Source organism: Euleptes europaea, chromosome 1 (assembly GCF_029931775.1).
Source record: "Euleptes europaea isolate rEulEur1 chromosome 1, rEulEur1.hap1, whole genome shotgun sequence".
NCBI classification, from domain to species: Eukaryota; Metazoa; Chordata; class Lepidosauria; order Squamata; family Sphaerodactylidae; genus Euleptes; species Euleptes europaea.
In genome coordinates, this window is record NC_079312.1 from 40,015,654 (window position 1) to 40,042,665 (window position 27,012).

The 27,012-nt window shown below is 44.4% G+C and overlaps 1 protein-coding gene across 1 annotated transcript in view; it reads left to right on the top strand.

Annotated features, from left to right (window-relative positions):
* Nucleotides 1-27,012, top strand: part of LOC130489581 (chemokine-like protein TAFA-1) — a 446,166-nt gene that overhangs the window by 368,407 nt on the left and 50,747 nt on the right. Inside the window, exon 3 of the mRNA XM_056863339.1 lies at nucleotides 6,653-6,793. Within this exon, the coding sequence (XP_056719317.1) occupies nucleotides 6,653-6,793 (141 nt within the window). The remainder of the gene's footprint in view (nucleotides 1-6,652; nucleotides 6,794-27,012) is intronic.

The following is a 27,012-nucleotide window of genomic DNA, read 5'->3' on the forward strand; positions in this document are numbered from 1 at the left end:
AGGGGAGGGACTTCAATGGCATAGAGTCCAATTGCTCAAGCGGCCATTTTCTCCAGGTGAACTGATCTCTATCGGCTGGAGATCAGTTGTAATAGCAGGAGATCTCCAGCTAGTTCCTGGAGGCTGGCAACCCTAACCTCAGGACTGGGGTGGCTCCTTGGGAGGAGGATCAACACTGAAGGTGTAGGGGGTGGGGCTTGGGAGAGAGGAAGAAAGAAGGTGAAGGGAGTGGAGTCACAGATTGAAAGGGGGAATAAAAGAAGGGAGAAGCCAGCAGATGAGGAGGTTGGATAGTATGCCTATGCCAGAGAGACAGATAGGCTAAAGAGCCCTGGCCGAAGAGGCTCTGGGAGAAGCACGGCTCCAAGAGAAGGCCCCATTCTGAGGCTGGCTCAGGTGAGTTGGAGGAAGCAGGACAGCATGGAGTAAGACAGCCAGAATAGCAGGGGCGAGGCGCAGCATTACAAGAACCCTAGTGGAGTGCGGGAAATCAATGTCATCCCTGGATATTAACTCTATAGACAGGGACAGGCAAGGACTGGTTTTAAGGCAGGGCCTGGAGATCTCCCAGAATCAAAGGGCCAGCCTGAACAAATGCATCCGCTGCTTATCCAAGCCCTGCTCTCCATCGAAGCCTGACACTGGTGATGTGAACTAGTTGGTAAAAACATTGTGACTCCCCCTGCACCCCCCCCCCCACGTTCATCTCACGCAAGCAGACTGGAGCAGCATGCAATTGTCCTAAGCTATTTTCCAGTACGCTGCCTTTTCCTATATAGCATAGTCCAGAATCCTCAATGACTTCATTGATACTACTTTGCAGTAATTGAGTTAAAAACAGCTTTTATTCCTCAGGCATTTAAGCTCTGTGCTCAGATGTTCAAAAGTACTTGTTCATAATCTAACTTTTCATTTTGTCAGTCTAACCTTATGGCAGTCATTGACATGCCGACTGCTGATTGAACCAGGGGGCCCACAAGTTTGTCCATTGTATTTATACTCCTGGAACATTTTAACCTGCCCTTCTGTACACAAGATGGGCTTTTCAGCCAAAACGCAGTAGAATTCAGTCCTCGAGCCAGTAAAACTCGGTGAAAGAAAGCAGGCATTTCAGAGTCTTGAATTAAAGCTGATTGCTAATAAAAGAGACTGAAATGCGATGTTTCTTTCCATAATTGCTCTCAGAAGACAATTCTGACAGATTGTCTTAACACCAGAATAACAATTGACATCAGGAAAACATTAAATAATAATACACATAAACCACCCCTCAATTTCTGAAATGAAGGAATCTAAAATTCTCTTTGCAAGACTACACATAGAGCTTTTAGTACGAGAGAGAAAGAGAGACGCATGTGTACATGGAAGCATGCGTGAGTGAAGTGGCTGGCATGAAGCACCTGGGCTATTTCACCATTGGAATACTAAACATTTTTTAAAAGGCATTTATGGTACATTCTAATGTCTCCAAGCCTTGGGACCACTGCTAAACTAAAATGTCTTGAACAAGCTTTTAAAGACCCCCCTATTTACAGAGCAAATTGAAGTGGAACAAACATTCCAATCATTTATTTGATTTTATTCTGTCATGCAGGGGATTTTTCTGCCTCTGACAATTGCACAGAGACTTTCTTCTTCAATAAAATGCCATGTTATCAGGATGCCACGTGAGGATTGGGATGTCCTCCTGAAGTCAGGGGCACACACCTCTTATAAGAGGAACACTGCCACTGTTGTGGTGGGATTCGAGTGCTACTTTTGTGGGTGACTGTGGGTGGGGCAGTATTCATTTATAGGTTATGGGCAGGTTCAGGGGTGGGGACATGGGGAGGCGTAATGCCATCTGCACCAGTATGCCACTTCCGGGGGAAACCTGGAAGTGACATAGGGTAGGTCTAGGAATCACTGAGAATTGTTCATATTTATTTCTGAGTAATCTATTTTGAAGTGAGCCCCGTCTCCTTTGATGATAAAAGTTGGTAAATGACACATCAGTTTACTAAGGGTCAAACTACATGTTTTTGGAAGAATGATGATCAGACCTTCTAATGCAGGGATGTCAAACATAAGGCCTGCGGGCCAGATCTGGCCCCTTGAGAGCTCTTATCCAGCCTGCGAGCCAGCCAAAACAGCCCCCAACCCCCCCCCAAACTGTCTGGGCTGGCTAGGCATGGCCTGGCCCGACCAAGTGACATTTATGTCATATCCGGCCCTTGTAACAATTTAATTTGACACCCCTGTCCTAATGTCTGCTGTTGACTCTTAAAAAACAGCTGGGTGGGGATGGGGATGTGCTTGGGATCGGGGATTGTATTGCTGGGAATAATCTTTCTCCTCAACCATTTTCCAAATTGCCCTTGCCCTCCAGTTGCTGTTTGTCCTGATATGGGGGAAAGACAGGTCTCTGTGCTTTCGCCGTCTACAAGATCTGCTGCTCCCACTGTGCATGACAAGGAAATGTGCCTATCTATAACTTGAAAATAGTTACCACTGCGAACAAAAATGCAACTGGATTCCAGCTGATTATTCTCATTACTAAAGCTGCTGTATTCTGATCATCTGATCATGTTAGGAGACTTGGGCAAAGAAAAGGGACATATGGCAGATAATGTTGAGGACGAGGACTGTCATTGATGCCTAAAAGATTCAGAGACGAACAGAAAGAATATAAAAGGCAACTTTATTTTTAATCTCGACACTTTTGAGAGGGGAATAATGGCACCTTGCGTATAAAGTTTCTGTAACATTCTAAGCTCAAATCCCATGAGAGAAGAATCCTTCATGCTCCCTTCCCGCTAGGAGAATTGTGAATGGCGTAATAGGACATACTGGTAATGGTCTTTTGTCTTGCTCGCTGCATTTTTGCCTCAGAAAAGAGCTGTGTCAGGGACAAGCAAATATGATTCTGTACCATACAGGAAACAGCTCATCTTGATGAGAGGAATTAAATATTAACAATGGGGTCCATCTTTCCTTCAGCTTGCAAACTCATCAATATCAAGCCCCAGGGGTATATGACCGAAGGTCTTTTACCTTAACAGACATTAACCAGCTTTGATTGACTCATCCCTGAAAGCTGAAGGTTTGAATATTTAACATTACATAATACTTTCCCACACATTAAGGGGACTACTGTTAGCTGAAAGTCTCAGAATTTAAAAAGGGGTTGATCCTCTTTAGACATCTTGAAAACAAAGGCTGGTTTATAAACAGAATATTGTATTAAAGTGGTGGTGATGGTGGGAAAGCCGATGGTGATCAGAGTTAAAGACATGACTTTAGGAAGGGGTGGTAACAGTTTTCTGACTCCAGGTCTTACCACAGTCCCAATCTCCTGATGGGTATTGATTCTGAAATTCAAAATTTTACCCTAGAATTTTGAAGACCAAATTATATTTCCTGTAGTTTTAAAGTGGAATGGATGCATTAGGAGCCACCAAGACACAGCAGCAAGAAAAGAGAAAGACCCAACAAGAGATGGATTGACTCAATAAAGGAAGCCACAGCCCTCAGTTTGCAAGATCTGAGCAAGGCTGTCAAAGATAGGACATTTTGGAGGACTTTGATTCATAGGGTCGCCATGAGTCAGAAGCAACTTGACAGCACTTAACACACACACAAGACACACACTATTGCATTTTTAATTTATGAACTTTGTCCATGCACTGTTTGTTGTGGTTCTCCAATCCTCCAGTTCCTTTGCATCTTATCACTGTTCCTTGTGGAATAGCAGGGGATACGTAATTAATCCAATCCACTTTGAAAACAGGAGTAGATTGCTCTCTGAATAATTGTGCGTTGGATGGTTTGGTGAAATTTCTTATGCTTTTCTAGATACCCTTAGGGCTGCATGCATAAATACAGTCTGCAGGGTCTCCTAAGGAAAGGAAAGGGTTAAGTCAGTTTCGATCTGCAGCAAACGAGTCTTTTAAACATTATCCTAGCTATGCAGGGACAACCTTTCCATGAGTGGTTTCCCAGTGGATTTAAATGACCCCAGCCAGCAGCCAGGCAGATGTATCTCAGTAATGGAACCAGCATCACACTAGGAGAGTGACTGTAGTAATTCCAAGGGAAAGAACCATGCAATCAGTCGCCATCCACATGGATAGGTGGGTCATTTAAACATTCTGTACAGGAGCCCACATGGCTAGGTAACTTGCTTAGGCCTTGTTCTTCATGTATGTGTTGGTTGCAGTTTTCCAATTAGGGTTGCCAGCTCTCCACTGGGGGTGGGGAATCCTCAGTCCCCAAGCCCTGCCCCCCACTGCCAATCAGCTGGCTGGTAGGGAGACTTATCAGCAGCGGAGGAAGGCCTAGGCCACTGTCAATAGTGATGTGGCAATGTCATTTCCAGCATGCACCAGAAGTGACATCATCGCATCGCAGGTGACATGGCAATGCTCTGGTATTTGGGCAAAAACTCTATGGCAAAAGTGGCTTCTAGCATTAGGGTTGCCAACTGTGAGGTACTAGTTGGAGATCGCCTGCTATTACAACTGATCTCCAGCTGACAGAGATTGGTTCACCTGGGGAAAATGGCCACTTGGACTCTATGGCATTCAAGTCCCTCCCCTCTCCAAACCCCATCCTCTTCAGGCTCTGCCCCAAAACCTCCCGCCGGTGGCAGAGGGACCTGACAACCCTATGCATGTAATGCATTCTGAATGTAGCTCTCAAAAATGTATAGGCAGTGCATAAACCGAGCAACCTGCCTAGTCTCCCTGGTTTTCAAATATTAAGTGTGCCATCTGAAGATAGCCTTGTGCTTTTTGGCCTGTAAGAGGAGTGGTGGTCAAGCAATTGTAGGAGGGCATCTCAGTCTGTTTGTACTTCAGGTGCAGTATAAAGTTGAACTAAAGGATCAAGGGTGGAAGACAGGAAATGGCTGTCTCTCTTACATCTCCTGTTGGATCTAGAGCAGGGGTCCTCAAACTTTTTAAACAGGGGGCCAGTTCACTGTCCCTCAAACGCTGTTGGGGGCCGGACTATAGTTTGAAAAAAATATGAACAAATTCTTATTCACACTGCACATATTTTATTTGTAGTGCACAAAAAATAAAACAATGCAATATTTAAAATGAAGAGCAATTTTAATCAACATAAACTTATAATATTTCAATGGGAAGTATGGGCCTGCTTTTGGCTAAATTTAAAAAGGGAGAGGGAAAATAAGGATAAATAAGGATAAAAATAGAGGTAAATTTAGGAGGGGAAGTGGGAAAGGTCAGTTTGAAGGAGAGGGCTGCAGGGCGGGTCGCTAGTCTTGCAGGAGGTCGGCTTGATGCTTCCTGGGCATGCTGCTATATGGGGCTTATTTATTTTAAAAAAATTCTATCTCAGTGCAATCCTAGGGCCGCTCTCTAGATGCACATTTTCCCCAGCCAAATCCTCAAAAGTCAAAAATAAGCCCCTATGCAGAGTTTTTGAGAATTCAGATGGGGGGAAATGTTTATGCGTGGAAGGTTTTGCTTTGGATTTGCTGCTCTCTAGATGCACATTTTCCCCAGCCAAATCCTCAAAAGTCAAAAATAAGCCCCTATTCAGAGTTTTTGAGAATTCAGATGGGGCGAAACGTTTATGAGTGGAAGGTTTTGCCTTGGATTTGTCTCTCTCTAGATGCACATTTCCCCTATCTGAATTCTCAAAACTCTGCATGGGGGCTTATTTTTGGCCATTTATGCACGGGAGGTTTTGCCTTGGATTTGCCCCTCTAGAGGCACATTTTTCCCATCTGAATGCTCAAAGCTCAACAATAAGCCCCCCCTCCCCATGCAGAGTTTTGAGAATTCAAGATGGGGAAAATGTGCCTCTAGAGAGCAGCAAATCCAAGGCAAAACCTCCCGTGCATAATTGGCTGAATTTGGCTTTGACAGGAGCAACTCCGGACAGGAGGCGGCGGGCTAAGCTCTACCGGGAGTCAATGCGGTTTACTCCTGAGTAGGCGCACTCGGGACCAGGCGAAGGAGGGAGGAGGCTAGACAGAGGGGAAGGGGTGGGGGGGAAGAGAGGAAGGCCGGTTGCCCCAGAGGCGAACCGTTGCCCCCCTTACCAGCTTGAGGTCCGGGTTGGCTGCCTCCGGCTTCTTCCCAAACCACCGGCAGCGGCTGCAATTGGCGACAGTCTCCTCAGCTCCCTCTTTTGGAGGGCTGGACGAAGGCAGGCAGGCAGGCAGGGAGGGGGAAAGGAGGAGGAGACGGTGACGGCCGCCTCAGGTCACAAGATGGCGCCCAAGCGGAGCCGGTCAGAGGCCATCCCCGCGCAGAGGCCGCTGAGGGCCGCTTCGAACTACCGCTCCCGGCATGCAGCGGGAGGGGGAACGGGCTTTCTCCCACTCCTGTTTCCATTCAGAGGCGGGCCGCTCTGCATCATGGGGCTCGTAGTTCCCGGCTGGGAGGCGCGGCGCTGGTTTTGGGCCGGCCTGAGGGGCCGGGTTCAGGACCCTGAGGGGCTGGATCTGGCCCGCGGGCCATAGTTTGAGGACCCCTGATCTAGAGTTTGGGGATACATTGTGTGCGCAAGAAGAAATGGGTAACACTTTATACATCCTGGCTTTTTTTTCTGACCAAGATGGAGACTAGCATGCTGGGCTGTTGTGTCTGTCCGAAGCAGCTCTTACTAATCAGTGTCAATATTCTTTCTTTGTTGCCAGAAGGCGGAACATGTGAAGTTATAGCAGCACACAGATGTTGTAATAAGAATCGGATCGAGGAGAGATCACAAACAGTAAAATGCTCCTGTCTACCTGGGAAAGTGGCTGGGACAACACGGAACAGACCATCGTGCGTTGACGGCAAGTAGCTCATCCGGTGTTATGTCTTTGTGAATATTTGTCAACTTTTAGCAATGGTGACTCACTTATCAAAATAAACCTGGGAGACCTGTAAAGTGTTTTGAAGATGAAATGTCTGGATTACATGAGTGTGTGAATAGAGTTGTCATTACAAAAGGCTACTGATAAGGCCTACAAAGGAACAGACCATCTAAGTGGATAAAGCCAAGTCAAAAGTGATCAAGTTCACTTAGCAGTGCAATCCTAAACAGAATTGTACCCTTATAAGGCCCTTGAAGTCAACTGATAGTCTACCTTTACTGTCTAAAAGGTGGGCCTGGAGTTTATCTAGAATCACAGCTGATCTCCAAACTATAGAGATCAGTTCCCCTGGAGGAAATCAGAGCTTTGGAGAGTGGGGTCTATGGCATTACATTTCCACTGAGCTCCCACCCCAAACACTGTTCCCAAATCAGGAATTTCTCTAGCTGGAATTGGCAACTCTACTGTATGAAGCCACTACAAGACAAGCCTAAACTGGATATACTGATTTGTATGGAGTCTGCCATATTTTTGGTTAAAAGATCAAAATGTCCACTTCATTTTTTTAAAATCTGCATCCAATGTGATCATGCACCAACCAGAAATATTCCAGGTTATGACCTTTGTATACTCCTAGGTCACATCCCTAGGGACTCAGATTGTCAATCAGATTGCCATTAGATCGGTCGGGGTTTCATTTATGACTTCTGTATTTACTGATGGGGGCGTTTCTATAGAAGTACATTGTTCTCACACGCTAGATTCATTTCTACCTCAAATGTGAGAGAGGACTGATGTCAGTTGTCACAAGAAAATATGCTTTACTTGCTGAATGGGAGTGGGTCTGGGTCTGTCTAGGATCGATTGCTTAGGTAAGGCAGCAATTTCTGCTCTAGTGTGTGCAAAGGAGTCCTCATCCAGGGTCTTTATGTTTTCTGCATTTATCAGTTCAACCTTAGATGAAGAGGAGTTTTATCTGAAGGTTGTGAACATTAAGGCCACAGTCTCAAGCTTATTTGTTGGGAGGTCAACAGGAGCAATTAGGAACATGATGTATGGGCATTACTGCTATGGATAGGGTTACCAGGTCCCCCCCTTTCCATCAATGGGAGGTTTTACGGCACCCCGCTGGGGCAGCCGCGCACAACACGATTAGGTCACTTCTGGGAGCAGTCGGGTGGATTGGCAGGCAATGGCTTGCCAAAACCACCCACCTGGCAACCCTTGCTATGGACAAGATTTATTACATCAGTTGTAATGACTGATTCCAAAGAAGAGAGCACAAATAGAAATCGTACAAATTAATAACCTGGGATATTGTCGAAGGCTTTCACGGTCAGAGTTCATTTGTTCTTGTGGGTTATCCGGGCTGTGTAACCGTGGTCTTGGTATTTTCTTTCCTGACGTTTCGCCAGCAGCTGTGGCAGGCATCTTCAGAGGAGTAACACTGAAGGACAGTGTCTCTTCATTCCTGTGAATGAGTGTGTAATGAAGAAATTACCTAGAGAATTCGTGCACAATTCGTTCCAATTTAGAAGTGTCCTTCAGTGTTACTCCTCTGAAGATGCCTGCCACAGCTGCTGGCGAAACGTCAGGAAAGAAAATACCAAGACCACAGTTACACAGCCCGGATAACCCACAAGAACTAATAACCTGGGAACTTACCCATGTGCTGCTTTTTTCATTATACAATAGATTTCTAAAAACACAGCCAAGAAGCATTTATATTGGTTCTGGTGGTATCTCTAATTAAATATTTAATAACTGAATAACTAATTAAGTCATCACACTATTTAACTGGACTGACAAACTGCTTTGCGTTCTCTTTATTTTGCCTAATCTACAAGTGTAAATTCGGGTGGATGCGGGGCAGGGGAAAGGCTATTGAATTGCCTTTCCAAATAACATGCATCTTCTGTAGGCCTTGGTCTGTATTCTCCAAGTTGTATTCTGCAAGTTCCGCCCCAAGGGTGTGGCATTAATTCCTTCTATGCTTCATTCCTGTGAATGAGTGTGTAATGAAGAAATTACCTAGAGAATGAAGAAATTACCTAGAGAATTCGTGCACAATTCGTTCCAATTTAGAAACTTCAATGTCTGCATAGATCATCTTTGTCAAATACTCTCCTTAATTATCTATATACACAATAATGTTTCCCTGTGATGTACATCATTACTCCTCAGTATAGAAGAGAATGATGAAAGTATTACTTGCACAGAGGTCTGTATATGAACTGCACCCCAACAGAGCTTTGGATCATGTCCATTCTGTGTTTTGTGTATTTAATCTGTGATCAATTATTCCTAAACTAGGCTAACTGTGTTGTGTTCCATGATATGACAGAAGTTTCTGCTGATAGCCAGTGTTGGTTGGGTTGTCGTGCCCCCCCTCTCCACCAACGAGAGGTTTGTGGGGTGGGGCTGGCACAACGACCCCACGTGCATGACCATGCATGACACAATTATGTTTGGGGGGTTTGTGTGCTGAAGCGTCCCATCGAGATGTGATTACAACTCCAAGGGGCCCTAACTCAGAAAGTGCAACTAATTCTGGGGAGTAGGGTTGCCACCAGCAGGAGGTTTTGGGGTGGAGCCTGAGGAGGGCGGGGTTTGGGGAGGGGAGGGACTTCAATGCCATAGAGGTTTTTTTAATGTCTTTGTATGCATTTTAACTCTGTTTTTAATTTGTTTTAATGATGTTTGTTGGGGGGTTGATGATTTTAATTGTACTAAAATGTGATTTCATCATGTATGTTTTGAATTGGTAGTCACCTTGATGGCCCTTGTCAGGGTAAAAAAATAAATCAAATAAATATAGCAACTATATATAGAGGAACTGAACCCTGAAAATGACCATGCTAGCAATACCCACTTAAAAAAGGTTTCCCTGAAAGGCAAAAAAAGGGACAGCAACTGACCATGAGTGAGGAACATACTGTGGGAGTATATGTACCTGACAAGAGAAGCTAGGTGGAGTGGAGTTCACCCTTTCTCCTCAGGTGGCAAAAATATAAAAGCCAGTACTAGTGCTGTGTGCCTCCATTGGTCTAAAAGGAGAAAGCTGACTTTTTTTGTTTGTTCTTTAACCCCCACTTACTGAAAGACGTTTTCCCATAACATAAAACAACTGTCCCTAATTTCTTCTCACAAGTGTTCGACTACATGAAAAATGTATAGTTCCACACCTGATTCAGAGCCCATTGAAGTTAATGGGAAGGTGCGTTTTAGCTCCAGTGGGCTTTGAGTGGGCCCTCAGTAAATACTTGGTATTACAAATGGTGCTTCTCTATATCAGCACTTGAATCAAGTGAAAATTGTTCACAGTCAAAAAGCCAATAGTTTTCTATTTATCTAATATGTACTTTAGATGGTATCAGTTTCTTACTCTCTCTCTCTCTCTTTCTCTCTCAACTCCTTAAAAGTACTCTCAATCAATTCTTATTTCTACAGAAAGAGGGGGAAATGTTATTTTAAATCCAAGGAGTCAGTTTCTCATCCCTCTAGCTGTGTTCCGGCCTAGATAAGGAGAGATCTCAGGGTCCCATATTATTAATGCGCTGTCTGTATGAATAACGAGCAGGCCGAGTGAATTATTTTTCACTCCTGGGAAAATCTATCGCCCTGTCCTTCTATGGCACACTGGAAACTGAGTAGGATATTCACATCCCCCCCCCCATTTGGTGAATTCAGATGACTTCATTTGTAAAGAGGAAGGGTAGGAAGGAGAGAAAAGAACAGCATTCCCCACTGAGGCCCATTTAGCACACTCGGATGGAGAGACGCAGCGCGCAATACTAGAAGCTTCAGAGCAACAAGAAGTATATGCAAACACAGATATGATTCAGGGCTTTCCGTTTGTTTGGAAATACTGGTATTATATTACATGCCTGCCATCGTTTGAGGTTGTTTCATAATTTACGATGTCCTGCACCCTAAGCCATTTCAAAAGAGGATAAACTTCTGAAGATAAGTGCGGCTTTCAGATATATGGGTCCATTCCAATCAGTAGTACATGCACATTGAAAGCAAAACCATAAAGGTGTTTTAGGAAATTGCTTTGGTTCTGCTTGGAAAATTCTTGTAAGCTTGCGAAATTTATCCTGCTTATATTAATAAGCATGACTTCTGCTAATTATGTTAATTACCCTGCAGATGAGCAAATCTCTGTCAGGGAACTTTTGTCCCTTAATAGGTGGAGACGAGGGGACAGGTGAGCTCATTTCCCACTCTGCTTTTATGCAGTATTTTAATGTCTAAACTGTTAAATCCCAAGATTCAAACCAGAGCTTAGATCTTCCTGGAGGCATAGTGGCTGCAACCAAAAATGGTATCCATAATGTAAAAAAAAACTTGTGAAGTGACACAATCATGCTACGGTTGCCAACTCTGGGTTGGGAAATTCCTGGAGATTAGGGGGAAAGAGCCTGAGGAAGACAGGATTTGGGAGGGCATATGGACCTTGGCCAGGCATAATGCCATAGAATTCATCCTCCAAAGCAGCCATTTCTCCAGAGAAACTAGGTTGCCAGGTCCTCCCTGACTACTTGCAGGGGGTGGGGTAGGGTTGCCAACCTCCAGGTACAAAAATAAACAGCAGTTGGCTTGGCAAACTGTGATATATTGTAATAGAACATCAAACAATCATTTAAGTAATGTAACAGGACACAGTGAAACAGTGAAAAAGTGACTGACGATGACAATGTTGTTTTCAAAAATGGGCCAAAACAAGCAACAAGTACAGGACAAGTGAAGATGGCACAAGCAAACAAACGCAACACGAAGAGTCACAATAATTTCAAAATGCTCATGATAAGGAACAATGTCCAATAAAGTCAGCTTGGCTCTTGGCTGGGTGCTTGCGCAGTCAGGCAACTCGGAGGAAACGCCTTTCCGGATATACAGTAGCACTTTCGTCACCAAAAGTGACTTCTTCAGCCTTTGAATATGCAATGTAGCTTACAGCTTCAAATTTCTCTGCTCCCAAACAGGGCTGCTAACTCATTCTGGTTTGACCTTGTAATGATCTTGTTATTACAACTGATCTCCAGCCCATAGAGATCAGTTCACCTGGAGAAATGGCCGCTTTGGCAATTGGACTCTATGGCATTGAAGTCCCTCCCGTCCCCAAACCCCATCCTCCTCAGGCTCCACCCCTAAAACCTCCCACTGGTGGCGAAGAGGGACCTGGCAACCCTAGGGTGGAGTAGGCTTACTAGCTCCAGGTTGGGAAACTCTTGAAGATTTGGGGTACAGCCTGGGGAAGACAAGGACCTCAGTGGCGTGCAATGTCACAGAGCCCACCCTCCAGAGCATCCATTTTCTCCAGAGGAACTGATGTCTGTTGTCGGGAGATGAGCGGTAATTCCAGGGGATCCCTAAGGGAAACTAATCCCTGTAGTCTGGTGATCAGTTGTAATTCTGGGAGATCTCCAGGCCCCATCTAGTGGTTGGTAACCCTACATCATACTCAGCAGGGCTGGGGAAACTAAACATTACCTCACACACTTTGTTTTGCTACATGTTTCTGAAGGAAAGAGATGGAAGAAGCTCAGGGTTGCTGTTTTTGGTGGCAAACATGCATTCCAGTACCAGTACCTGAGGTACTGAGAGTTGTGCATATTGATATACCCGAACCAAAAATAAACCCAAAATTAGCTGTTTCTGCAATATTTGGGTTTTGGGTCGACCGAATAACAAAATCTGGGAATCTGCCTGAAGCCGAATAGGTGATTCACAAAAAAGCTGAATAGATATTCACCTTTTTCAGGTTTCGGCTATTCGCCTTTGCTCATATGCACAGTTCTGTGCTTTCTCCCATTTTTCTATCTTTGACTAGTTTTGTTCAGGCCCCATAGTTGGGGACCTTTTGAGGTAGGGGTCGTGTAATTAGAGCCTAATTGGTCTGATCAAACTACCCATCACCATTCAGTGGAGTGATCTGGATCAGGATAGTCTGGAGGCAGAAGGGTTATTTAAAAGACGGGGCTCACCCAGTCCTGTCTGGAGGGATATACCCTCCAACTAAAAAGCACCAGCTTCAACAGCTGCAGGCTTTGTTTTGAAGAAGACTGCTCACCTAGGCAGATGAGCAATCACCTTCACAAGAGCTGCCTTGGCATTGACTTTGGCAGGCTCCGATATCACCACCCCTGAAAACCTGCTCTCAAACTGAAGGTCGCCCTTAGTAGAGGCTTGTTTCTCCGCACAATGACCATTTCTTGAAATCAGATTTTTGATTACTATAATAAAGGACTGTTCACAGGATATCATTTGCCACCAAAAGAAATGTTTCCCATGCCTTATTTTTCTTGCATTTAAGCCTTTTCCCTCAGTTTGGAAGCTGATTTGCAAGGACATGATGCTATGCGCCCCAGATACAAAGGGCACCACCAGAGTTTGAAGCACCAGCCTGCCAATTGTTTCCTTCCACCAGTCCTCAGCAACACTGAACTTCTGAACCTGAAAAGCGATGACAGCTCAGCTCACACAAATGCCTGGAGGATGGGGGTGACCCCTTTGCAGACCCATAAAATTGGACCCCCTGTCCCAAAACCTAAGGAGAGTCCCTTGCAGCTATGCTGCAAATTTGGTGACTCTACCTCCAAAAGTGCCCCCACAGGAGCTTCAAAGAAATTCACATAGACTATAATGTAACCAAATTGTTTTCAGTAAACTCTGAAATAAAGCCAAAATATCCCTTTACTGGTATGGATATTCAGCTTATTCTGGGTTTACTGAAAAAAATCGGGCCCAATAAACCCGAACCCGAAATTTACCATTTTTTTCTTTTTTTTTGCACCACCCTATTGATGATCATTCCCACTGTCCAACAAGGCAGCAAGGTCATGGTTATACTTTTTTGCTGGATATAGAGCAGCCCGTCTATATCTTTGTTCTCATTCATGGGCCTAGCTACTACCCATTTTTTGAAGATGGCTGCTTGCAACATGTCATACTAGCATCAGATAAACTGTCTGTGATGCTGCCTAAAGTCCTTTGCATTGGAAACATCTGAAGTGCTAACAGAGAGAATTCCAAGGAAAAATCTTTCAAAGAAAAATCCATGGTAATGAAGAACAGGTCAAAAGGCGGGTCTTAGGAAGTAAATATCAGAGCCAAAGGGCTTGCCCCAGGGTAATAAGTAAATAACTCTGAAGAACATAGTCTTGTGTGGCCTCTGATGGATTTAGGTTTAACAACTCTGAAGCAAGTACAATAACTGCAGCATGAGGAGATGAATGAATTTGCTCTTGTTAAGATTACTAGCAGCCAGTCACTCCAGAAGGGAGTAGCAATAGTACATGATCCTGGGTTTTATAAATACATGGTGATTTGCTCTTTAGCAGACAAGGACTGACTTCATTCTGTACAAACTCACATGAGCAAACAAATCACATTCTGACCTCAGGAAAAACTAGTTAAATTTATCATTTCTGCATATGTTTTCTATGCATAATGTATTCCCTCTACAAAATTTTGATTTGTCCAGGCTGAATACAGGAAAGGAAATGAAGGTTTAGGGGTGACCAGGAGAATGGAGATCTATTTCTAGGCAGTGCTAGGGTTACCAGAATTTCAGTGAACCAGCCTGAATTTAATTTCTCCTGGACAGCTACCAGGGGGAAAAAGGGTGCTCACTATTTTAATTGTTCTTTTTATTTTATTTTATTTATTCAGACATTTGATTACTTGTTTTTCAAGAAAAAACACCTACATTTGATGAGGACTGACCAAAATAACGCAAAGCAGGATGCAAACTATCGAGTTCTCCAGATGTCACTATCTGGATATTAAACAGCAATAGGCGGGGAAGAGATTTCCACCACTAATTGTAGGGGCTCTTGGATGGAGATATTATCAGGTAGCACTTTTAGCTTTCTGGGAAGAAGAAGGAGAAAATGGGAGCCTCCAACAATATATATTGGAGGGCAGCAGGAAAAGAGGAAGGCCCAACAAGAGATGGCTTGACTCAATAAAGGAAGCCACAGCCTTCAGTTTGCAAGACCTGAGCAAGACTGTCAAAGATAGGACATTTTGGAGGACTTTCATTCATAGGGTTGCCATGAGTCGGAAGCGACTTGACGGCACTTAACACACACACACACCAATATATATATTGAATATATAGGATATGTAAATGCCAGTAACTGGAGATAAGAACACTAAACATTTGTGGGGAGTGGCACATATGTGAGGAAAGATTAAGTCACAGGTAAGTACAGAAGCAACAGGGCACATAAACCATAAATTCTGATGTCTCTACACTAATGTGCAGAGTATGGAAAACAAGCAAGAGGAACTGGAAGTCTTAATACAGGAAGGGAACTATGACCTAATAAGCATTACTGAATCTTGGTTGGATGACACTCATGACTTGGATATTAGGATTGAGGGTACAACTGGTTTAAAAGGGACAGACAAATAAGAAAGGGGGAGGAGTAGGGTTGCCAACTTCCATGTGGAGGCTGGAGATCTCCTGCTATTACAACTGATTTCCAGGTGATAGAAATCAGTTTCCCTGGAGAAAATGGCTGCTTTTACAATTGGACTCAATGGCATTGAAGTCCCTCCCCTCTCCAAACCCCACCCTACTCAGACTCCACACCTAAAACCTCCAGGTATTTTCCAACCCAGAGTTGGCAGCCCTAGGGAAGAAGAAGCATTATATGTCAAGGATGTGTATACTTGTGAGAAAATACATGAATCCGAGCATGGAAGTTCAGTTGAGAGTCTTTGGGTAAAAATAAAAGGAAAAAGAAATAGTATTGATACTATTGTGGAGGTCTGCTATGGACCACCAAACCAGGGAGAGGACTTAGATGAGACACTCCTAGGCCACATTACAAAGTTCTCCAAAGAGACGGGACACAGTGGTCATGGGAGATTTCAGTTATCTGGATATCTGTTGAAAGTCCAACTCTGCTAAAAAATGAAAGGTCAAATAAATTCCTGACTTGTCTTGCTGACAACTTCATTTTACAGATAGTGGAGAGGGAAACAAGGGGGTCTGCTAGCTGGGACTTGATTCTTCCCATCAGGGAAGAACTAGTTGATGAGGTGAAAATAGTGGGCACCCTGAGTAGTAGTGACCATGTAATTTTGGAATTTACAATCTTGGGTAAGGGAAAAGCTGTATGTAGTCAGACATATAGGTTGGACTTCAGGAAAGCAAATTTTAATAAACTTAAAGTTATACTGGGTAGAATCTCATGGTCAGAAATACTCAAGGAGAAGGGAGTTCAAGAGGGGTGGGAGTTTCTTAAAAGCGAAATACTAAAGGCGCAATCACAAACCATTCCTTTGAGCGGGAAAAATGGGAGGAGCCTAAAGAGGCCAGGGTGGCTCCATAAACAGCTTTCTAAAAATTTGAGAAATAAAAAAGACCCATTTAGGAAGTGGAAGGAGGGCCTTATAACCAAGAATGAAAATAAACAAGTAACCAGTGCTTGTAGGGAGAGTGTTATAAAAGCTTAAGCTCAGTATGATTTTATGCTAGTGAGAGATGCTAAACACAACAATAAAGGGCTCTTTTGTTATGTTCAAAGTAAGAAAAAGAGCAAGGACATGGTAGGCTTATTGAGGGAACAGGAAAGTGAAATTGTAACAGGTGATAAAAAGCGGGCAGAACTGCTCATTTCCTACTTTTCCTCAGTCTTCTCCTGTGAGGGAAATGGTGCTTATCATGGCTAAAACAAACACATGATGAAGGAAGGGAGTTGCAGCCTAGGATCAGCATAGGGATAGTACATAAATACCTACCGTATATACCCGTGTATAAGCCGACCCGCGTATAAGCTGAGGTGCCTAATTTCTCCCCAAAAATGGGGAAAAATTAGCCACCCGCGTATAAGCTGACGGTCGGCTTATAACCCCTCCCCCCCCCCGCAGACTTACCTGACGGGCTCCCGGGAGCAAGCGGTGTGGCCCTGGTGGCGGCGGTGGTGCACCCGGCAGGGGCTGGGGCAGCCTCCCTGCAGTTGCAGGAGGCCGCCCCAGGCCCCAGGATGCGGCAGCGCGGCCGGGCGGGGGCCGGGCAGCCTCTGCGCAGCCGCAGGAGGCCGCCCCAGGCCCCAGGAAGCGGCGGCGCGGCCGGGCGGGGGCCGGGGCAGCCTCTGCGCAGCCGCAGGAGGCCGCTCCCGGCCCCAGGAAGCGGGGGCGCGGCTGGGCGGGGGCCGGGGCAGCCTCTGCGCAGCCGCAGGAGGCCCCCCCCAGGCCCCAGGAAGCGGCAGCGCAGCCGGGCGGGGGCCGGGGCAGCCTCTGCGCAGCCGCAGGAGGCCGCTCCCGGCCCCAGGAAGCGGCGGCGCGGCCGGGCGGGGGCCGGGGCAGCCTCCGCGCAGCTGCAGGAGGCCGCTCCCGGCAACAGGAAACGACACGGGCCCAGCGGCGGCGGCGGTAAGTTCCCTCCTCCCTACTCCCTCCCTCCTCCTCCCTCCCTCCCCCCTCTACCGTATTGACCCGCGTATAAGCCGAGGCCGGCTTTTTCAGCCCTTTTTTTGGGCTGAAAAACTCGGCTTATACGCGAGTATATACGGTAGCTTCATTAAATGAAACTAACAGTGCATTCCTAAGGAGAGTTACTCCAGTCTCAGCCCATTCGTTTCAATGGGCTTAGACTGGAGTAACTCTCTTTAGGAATGCACTGTAAATTCTTAGGACCAGATGAATTACATCCAAAAGTACTGAAAGAACTCATGGGTGTAATTTCTGAGCCTCTGTCCACTATTTTTGAGAATACTTGGAGAACGGGTGAGGTGCCAGAAGATTGGAGGCCGGCAAATATTGTCCCTATCTTCAAGAAGAGGAAAAAGGAGGCTATGGTACCTACCATCAGCTTGATGTCTATACCTGGAGAAGTTTCAGAAAAAATCATCAGTCAGTCAGTCCTTGAGCATTTAGAAAATATGGCTGTGATTATTAAGAGCCAGCACAGGTTTCACAAGAACAAGTCACGTCAAACTAACCTTATCTTTCTTTCTTTCTTTTTTCTTTTTTTTGAGAAAGTTACTACCTTTCTGGATCAGTTTATCTTGATTTTGATAAGAGCCAGCATGGTGTAGTTTATCTTGATTTCATTAAGGCTTTTGATAAGAGCCAGCATGGTGTAGCAGTTAGGAGCAGTGGACTCTAATCTAGTGAACCGGGTTGGTTTCCCCACTCCTACACATGAAGCCAGCTGGGTGACCTTGGGCTAGTCACAGTTCTCTTTGAACTCTTTCAGCCCCACCTACCTCACAAGGTATCTGTGGTGAGGAGAGGAAAGGAAGGAGATAGTAAACCAGTTTGATTCTCCTTTAAAGGTAGCGAAAATTGGCATATAAAAACTAACTCTTCTTCTTCTTTTAAGGTTCCATGTAATATTCTTGTTGACAAGTTGCTAAAATGTGGTTTGGATCCTATTACTGTTAGGTGGATTTCTAACTGGTTGACAGATTGCACCCAAAGTGCACTTGTTGATGGTTCCTCGTCCTCTTGGAGAGGAGTGACAAGTGGAGTGCCTCAGGGATCTGTCCTGGGCCCTGTGTTCAACATCTTTATAAATGATTTGGATGAAGGAATAGAGGGATGAAGGAATACTGCTATCATACTGCCCTTGTACAAATCTATGGTGAGACCACACTTGGAATACTGTGTACAGTTCTGGTCACCGCACCTAAAAAAGGATATTACAGAGCTTGAGAAGGTGCAGAAAAGAGCAACCAAAATGATTAGGGGACTAGAGCAACTGTCCTATGGGGAGTGGTTAAGACGCTTAGGGCTGTTTAGCTTGGAAAGAAGGCGGCTGAGGGGAGACATGATAGAGGTCTATAAAATTATGCATGGTTTGGAGAGAGTGGACAGGGAGAATTTTTTCTCCCTCTCCCATAATACTAGAACACGGGGTCATCTGCTAAAGCTGGAGGGTGAGAGATTCAAAACAGATAAAAGGAAGTATTTTTTCACACGAAGCATAGTTAAATTGTGGAACTCCCTGCCCCAGGATGTGGTGATGTCTGCCAGCTTGGAGGGCTTTAAGAGGGGAGTGGACATATTCATGGAGGAGAGGGGTATTCATGGCTATTAGTTAGAATGGATACTAGTCCTAGTATCAGAGGAGCATGCCTATTATTTTGGGTGCGGTGGAACACAGGCAGGATGGTGCTGCTGCACTCGTCTTGTTAGTGGCTTCCTAGAGGCACCTGGTTGGCCACTGTGTGAACAGACTGCTGGACTTGATGGGCCTTGGTCTGATCGAGCAGGGCCTTTCTTATGTTCTTATGGATGCTTATTAAATTTGCAGGTGATACTAAATTGGGAGGGATAGCAAATATGGTAGAAGACAGAGTGAGGGTACAGGATGATCTTGACAAGCTGGAAAACTGGGCTAAAACTAATAAAATGAATTTCAACAGAGATAATGTAAAGTTCTGCATTTAGGTAGGAAAAAAACCAAATGCATAATTAGAGGATGGGGTAGACTTGTCTTGACTATAGAGTGCGTGAACAGGACCTGGTAGTCTTAGTAGACCATACACTGAACATGAATCATCAGTAGACCATACACTGAACATGAGTCAGCAGTGTCATGCAATAGCTAAAAAGGCAAATGCGATTTGGGGCTGTATCAACAGAAGTATAGTGTCCAGATCATGCAAAGTGATAGTATTGCTTTAATCTGCTCTGGTTAGATCTCACCTAGAGGATTGTGTTCAGTTTTGGGCACCAAAATTTAAGAAAGATGTAGACAAGCTGGAATGTATCCACAGGAGGCCAGCGAAGATGGTGAGGGGTCTGGAGACCAAGTCCTGTGAGGAAAAGTTGAAGGAGCTGGGTATGTTTAGCATGAAGAGGAGAAGACTGAGAGGGGATATGATAACTATCTTCAAGTACTTGAAAGGCTGTCCTATAGAGGATGTTGTGGAGTTGTTTTCTGTTGCCCCAGAAGGTCAGACCATAACCAACAGATTGAAATTTAATCAAGACGTTTTTTGGCTAAACAATAGGAAGAACCTTCTGACAGTTAGAGCGGTTTCTCAGTGGAACAGGCTTCCTCGAGAGGTGGTGGGCTCTCCTTCTTTGGATTTTTTTAAACAGAGGCTAGATGGCCATTTGACAGCCATGATGATTCTGTGAACTTTAGCAGATCATGAGAGGGAGGGCAGAAAGGGTTGAGTCAGTGCTTAGCTCTTGTGGCCCTTTCTTACATGCCCAGGGTAATGCCAATTGCCACTTTGGGATCAGGAAGCAATTTTCCTCCAGATTGGCCAGGAATCCTGAAGGGTTTTTTGGCCATCTTCTGGGCATGGAACAGGGGTCACTGGGGTGTGTGTGGGGTGGGTGGGAGGTAGTTGTGAGTTTCCTGCATTGTGCAGGGGGTTGAACTAGATGACCCCGGAGGAGCCTTCCAACTCTATGTTTCTAGGTGGTCATCATTACACTAAACAAAACTAGATGTTAACTTAGATGATGTATCTGAAGTTTTGTCACTGTAAACAGATTCAGGAATTTAGATCTGGGATAAGAGCCACTCTGATTTGATAGAACAGTTAGATTTGAGTCCAGTAGCACCTTAGAGACCAAGAAGATTTTCAGGGTATGAACTGTCAAGAGTATGAGCTTTCAAGAGTGAAAGCTCCCTTTGTGAGGTAAGGGTATCTGACAAAGGGAGCTTTAATTCTCAAAAGAGAATACCCCCAAAAATCTTGTTGGTCTGTAAGGTGCTACTGGACGCGGATCTAACTGTTCTACTGTAAACTAACATAGTTACCATCTGAACCGAATTTAGTAGTTAACTAAGTGGCACACTCACAGTTCCAATGTTTTTTGTACTTTTCTGTGTGACTATGATGGTTGGCTGTTTGCTGTTTTAAAGAAAGGAAAGGTGAGGTTTTCGGGATGGCAAATTCTATGGCATAGATCCAATCTGATTATGCGCTTGCATAGATATCCCACAGATATATGGACCGCATATAACCCTGATCATGGCTTTGCTTTAAACATAGCTCATCATATCACACTGCCACAGCAAGCACAGGTTATTCAAATCCCACCAGATAAAACACAACTCAGTGCACCTCTGCTGGAAGCAAAATTATTTTGAGAAATGGCACGAAGCTCTAGGATGAGTTCTCAGCTGGTAAAGATGGATAAGGTGGTATGCTGGAGAGAAGGGAAATATGCCAATGACCTATTGTTTGAAGGAGAAAAGCAAGAATACACAAGCAGGGGACCAGCAAGGGTTTCTGGAGGGCATTTCACTTTCTCCTTCCCCACTATGTCTTCTTTCCGTTCCCTGAAACTCCCAGTTTCTTGCTTCCTTCTATCCTTCCCACCCACCAGCCAGCCTACCTTTATCTGCCCTCTGTCTTCAGCTTTCCCTCCTTCTCTCCCTCTGGCATCCTCTCCCTGGAAAAAATATGGTCGAGTTGAGTGGTGCCAGTTGCCAGGCTGGGGTGGGCCCTGCAAGGATTTGCAGGGAGCACCTTACTTTCCCCTGTATCCTCCTCCCCACACTATTTCTCTCCTTCTGGCAATCCCGATACCCTCAGCTTTCACTGTTTCCTATCCTTTCCACCCACCAACTGACCTACCTCTTATCTGCCCCCCCCATCTCCAAATACATTTATTTAGTTACTTCATTTATACCCCACCTTTTTCCTCTATGGAAGCCAAAGTGGTTTACATAATTTCAATAGCATCTATTTTATCCAATAATAAACCTGTGAAGTAGGTTACGCTGATAGTATGTGACTAACCCAAAGTCGCCCAGTGAGTTTGAATGACAGAGTGGGGCTTCAGACCTGGGTGTCCCAGATCTTAACCTGGTACTCTAACCAGTACACAACACTGCCTTTCATGGGGTGACTTCGGTTCAACAGTAGCCAGCAGCTGGGTGAATCCTGGAAGTTGTGTGATAGCAAGTTGCCTGGTGGTTGCTGCCAGACCTGGCCCCAATGAGTCTTCCCTCAAAGTCCAAAACAGCCCTGGAAAGAGCCCTATCTCCCTTTCCTTCCTTTTACTGAATGAAAACAAAGCCTGATGGCTGGGGAAATTTTCAGGTTTGTAGAAAAATCTGTCTTGTTTCTTCATGGCTCCAGTCTCCAGATTTAAGTATCTACATATTTGGCCACATTGCAAATTAGATACATTGATGTGTTGGAGAACCAACATTCATACTTTTTTCCCCAAGAGCCACTAAAGTGTTGCTTTTATAGCTGCATAGTCCAAGTATCAAAGCAGTTATCCAGGGCTTAGTGGATAACTGTCTGGGTTTAGGTAGTGTAGTCCATCTTGATGTGGGAGAATCAGATTACAATCACTACTCAGGTGTATAGATCCCTGGGTGATCTTCAGCAAGCCAATACTACCTATTAAAATAAACTGCATCATAGAGCTGTTTCTATGAGGATAAACTAAGATGTTGTTATTGTCCACAGTGAATCCTTGGATGGACAGGAAGGACTTCTTAATAAATATATTTGATAATGTACAACCTGATCCTATGTTTTTCAATTGAGAAGTATCTCCCACTTTGTTCAATAGGTCAGATTTCTAAATGTGTGTAAGACCGCAGCTTGGTCATATACATATTTACTGGGAAGTAATTGTTAACTCTGGAAGGAAGGTAGCATAGTATAGCCTGATCTTGTCAGATCTCAGAAACTAAGCAGGGTCACTTCTTGGATGGGAAACTACCAAGGAAGACTCTGCATAGGAAGTCAATTGCAAACCGCATAGGCTTCTCACTTGCCTTGAAAGCCCCTTGCTTGGGGTCTCCATAAGTTATTAATTATCATTATTTTATTATTTATTAGATTTGTATTCCACCCTCTATTCCAGCCAAGGCCGGGCTCAGGGCAGGTTGCAACTTGATGGCACTTACATAAGTAACTGTTAATTCAGTGGCTGTCAATGAGGAGGTGAGAGTTCGAGGCCATAGGAATGGAAATAATTCAACGGTTTTGAACTGTTCCTTTTAAGAAAAAGCACTTTGTAGTCAGCTTAGGACTTTTAAAACTGGAAATAATTTGTTGTTATCTGCAACTGAGTTTCACCTAACATCCCACAACTGCTTAGGTGCCTTTGATATGGGAACTTCTGGCATCACTATCCATTTAGAAATCTCTGAACAATCAGTATAATGTAGATTTTAAAAGTAGGGGTTTTCTACCCTGCAGCTGTGGGTAGATCATTTTTTTGTTAGGCTTGTGATTCAAATAGTCAGCTGACATTTAGTCAATAGGTGTTAATTATTAGGAGATCATTCTCTGATAACACAGTCTCTCCTAAGACCAGAGCAATGAAAAAAATTAACGCAGCCTTGGGCATTGTTATTTTGAGATTTATATTTCAATTTAGAGATTTTGGATAATATTATAAAGATGTTTTTCTGTTTTTTTGACACATGGATTTTGTAATAGAAAGAGGGTGGTAGTGTGTTATTATAAAATATGTCTGGATTATTTATGCTAATGAAGACTTTGAAAATGAGGGGGGGAAATCTTAAATTGGTAAGTGTGAAACAAGTTAATTTTAGTCAACTAAAATTCAACAACACAGCCAAATTTGGTTTCAGGAAAGGAACCAATTCAGGAAGAATTTGGACTTTTTAAACACAGGTAAACCCTAAAATTATGAAACATTTTAGAAGCTTGATAACCCCTACTCCTGATTTACAGCTCAGTCTCTTAGTCATTAAACTAAACTACCTCTTATTACTCACCAGCATCCAAATAATTGGGAAACCATATAATGAATGAGTAGCAGTAACCAAGCAGTGCTTTTAAAGAGCTAAAGGCCAAACTGCAAGAGGCACTGTGAACAAACTCACAAAGAGCTCCACAGGGCCCTTTCTGGTCAGGAATGAGTGTGCTCTGAGAAAAATGTCAAGAATTCAGGGAGGACAATTTTACCGTTTATTCCTAATTTTCAGGCAGGACTGTACCAGTTTGGGACTAGGGGTGTGAAAAAAAAAGTTAGGGTTTATTGGGATTTGTAGGGGGGGGGGTAAACCCAGAATAAGCCGAATACCCATACCAGTAAAGGGGTATTTCTGCTTTATTACTGATTTACCAAAAAAATCCGGGTCCATTATAGTCTATGGAGATTTTTTTCAAAGCTCCTGTGGGGGCATTTTTGGAGGTAGAGGGGGTTACCACACTTTGTATTCCCAGCAATGTATTAAGAGTTTGAAAATGTTATAAAAAACATCGCTTTAAAAGGGCTTTTGGATACCACGGCTAATAAATGGTTGGAAGACGTCTTCACAGCTAAAGGGGCCAAACAAAGTGCGAACAGTATTTTTTATAACATTTTCAAACTCTTAATACATCGGTGGGAATACATAGAAAGTGCGAACAGTATTTTTTAAAACATTTTCAAACTCTTAATACATCGCTGGGAATACAAGTGCGGTAACCCCCAGAGTCACCAAATTTGCAGCATAGCTGCAAGGGACTCTCCTTAGACAGACACCAAAGTTTGGTGAACGTTGGGGCAGGGGATCCAATTTTACGGGCTCGCAAAGAGGTCATCCCCATCCTCCAGGAATTGCGAGCTGAGTTGTCCATCGTTTTCAGGTTCAAAAGTGCAGTCTTGCCAAGGACTGGCAGAAAGAGCCGACTGGCAGGCTGGCACCTCAAAGTCTGGGGGCTCCCTTCGTATTAGGGTTTATTGGGCCCGTTTTTTTCCCAGTAAACCCAGAATAAGCCAAATACCCATTTACCGGTATGGGTATTTGGCTTATTCTGGGTTTCCCCCCAAAATAGGGTCCATTATAGTCTATGGAATTTATTTTCAAGGCTCTGGGGTGGTGGCATTTTTTGAGGTGTCACCAAATTTGCAGTGTAGCTGCAAGGGACTCTACTTAGATGGACACCAAAGTTTGGTGAAGTTTGGGACAAGAGGTCCAATTTTATGGGTCTCCAAAGGGGTTGCCCCCAACCTCCAGGCATTTGTGAGAGGCTTGAGCCGAACTGTCAATTGGTTGTCAGGTTCAGAAGGTCAACATTGCTGAGGACTGGCAGAAAGAGCCAATAGGCAGGCTAGCACCTCAAAGTCTGGGGGCTCTGTTCGTATCTGGGGCACATAGCACGATGTCCATGCAAATTAGCTTCCAAATCAAGGAAAATGACTTAAATGCAAGAAAAATAAGGCATGGAAAACATTTCTTTTGGTGGCAAATGACATCCTGTGAACAGTCCTCTATTATAGTCATCAAAAATCTGATTTCAACAGATGGTCACAGTGCAGGAAAATGAAGCCACTACTCAGGGGGGCCTTCAGTTTGAGAGCAGGTTTTCATGGGGGGAGGGTGATATTGGAGCCAACTGAAGTCACGACCAAGGCGGTGTCCCGCCAAAGCAGGGGTTCTTTAAGATTTGGAGGCAATGAGCACACTGGTAATTGAAGGAAAATCAACAGTTTAATTACCAAACTACACATTCAGCAGGCAAAACAATACAAAGTAACTCAGAGCAATACCACTGTACATGAGTGTCTCTCTCTCCTTCTTGGGTGCAGGGGGCTCCATGTGCAGCATCCAGAGAGATCCCAGAATCACCAGTCCTGTCCCACAGCATCCAGCCTGATCTGTGTAGAAGCCCCCTGTTCGTCTCCTTTCTTGGGTTTTTCACTCAGGCCAGGTACTTTGGGTTGACTTAGGACACCTGGCCCACAGCCCTGCCTTCCTGATCATGCACACCAGCTGCTGCATGAGCCAGCATAGACTGCCTAATTCACTAGTAAGCACATCTGGCAACCCAACACTCCCCTTTTTAACACTACAGAAACAAACTAAACTAACATTCATTACAGAAAACTATACTTTCATATAGGGAATATGTGACATGTCAACCTAAAACTCCTCGTACAATATTCTTCTGCATATTGCCACTACAGGTGGCTCTTGTGAAGGAGATTGCTCATCCGTGCAGGTGAGCAGTCTTCTTCAGAAGCCCGATCAGCAGCTGTTGAAGCTGGTGCTTTTAATTGGAGGGTATATCCCTCCAGATGGGACTGGGTGAGCACCGTCTTTTAACTGACTCTTCTGCTATCCAGATCATGCCACTTATCGGTGATGGGTAATTTAGTCTGACCAAGTTGGCTCCGATTACATAACCCCTACCTCAAAAGGGCCCCAACTGTGGGGTCCTAACAAAACCAGTAAATGATAGAAAAATGGGAGAAGACTGCCTTCTCCCATGCATCTGAGCAAAGGCGAATAGCTGAAACCCAAAAGGCCAAATATATATTCCACTTTTCAGGAATCACCTATTCAGCTTCAAGCAGATTCCCAGGTTTTGGTATTTGGCCGAAAATAAACATGAACATTGCCGAAGCAGCTAATTTCAGGCTTATTTTCAGTTTGGGTTTATTGATATGCACAGCCCTACTTGAGACTCAAATGTTTTTTTCCCTCAGGTTCCTCAATTTTGGGACCATTATTTTGAAAGAGGGGGAAAATAGAGGCTCTTCTTCACCTGTTTTTAAATATAATATTACCAAATTTGCACAAAACATAGTCCTCCCTCTACAACTGATCTCCAGGTGACCGAGATCAGTTCCCCTGGAGAAAACGGCCTCTTTGGCAATTGGTCTCTATGGCATTGAAGTCCCTCTCCTCTGCAAACCCCACCCTCCTCTGGCTCCACTCCCAGAATCTCCAGGTATTTCCCAACCCGGAGCTGGCAACCCTAGGCCTGGCAGAAGAGTGCCAGCTGATGGCATTAAAAAACAACAACAGTGGCTGGCTGACAGTAGTTTTTCTTTACTTTTCAGCTGAAAACTCTGCATTTGCCATCCTTCCTTGTTGTGATCCATTGCCTCCTTTCACAAAGGGAGGAAGGCTTCCTTTGCAAAAGATCTCACCTCCCCCACTCGGTCACTAAAATCTTTGAAATTAGTTCAAGCACATGTGTGTTATTGTATGTGATGACTCAGTCATCAAATTGCTATGCGAAATGTGTTTTCATATAGGCTGTCTGCTGTAGAGGTACCTTAGTTACTACTACTATTTAAGGTGTTCCTGGTGGGTCGGATCTCTCATTCCTCTGAAAATATCATCTGACTCAGAGCAGCAGCTGTGGGCCTTATTTCCAGTGGTGGTTGGCTGGGAGCACTCTCCTGACCTCTTGCAAGGATCCTTTTGGAAGGGGGAAATGCCATTGCCTGAGAAATCAGGAGAATCAAAGAAAAACAAGGTTTCTGCGGCTGCTGAAGAC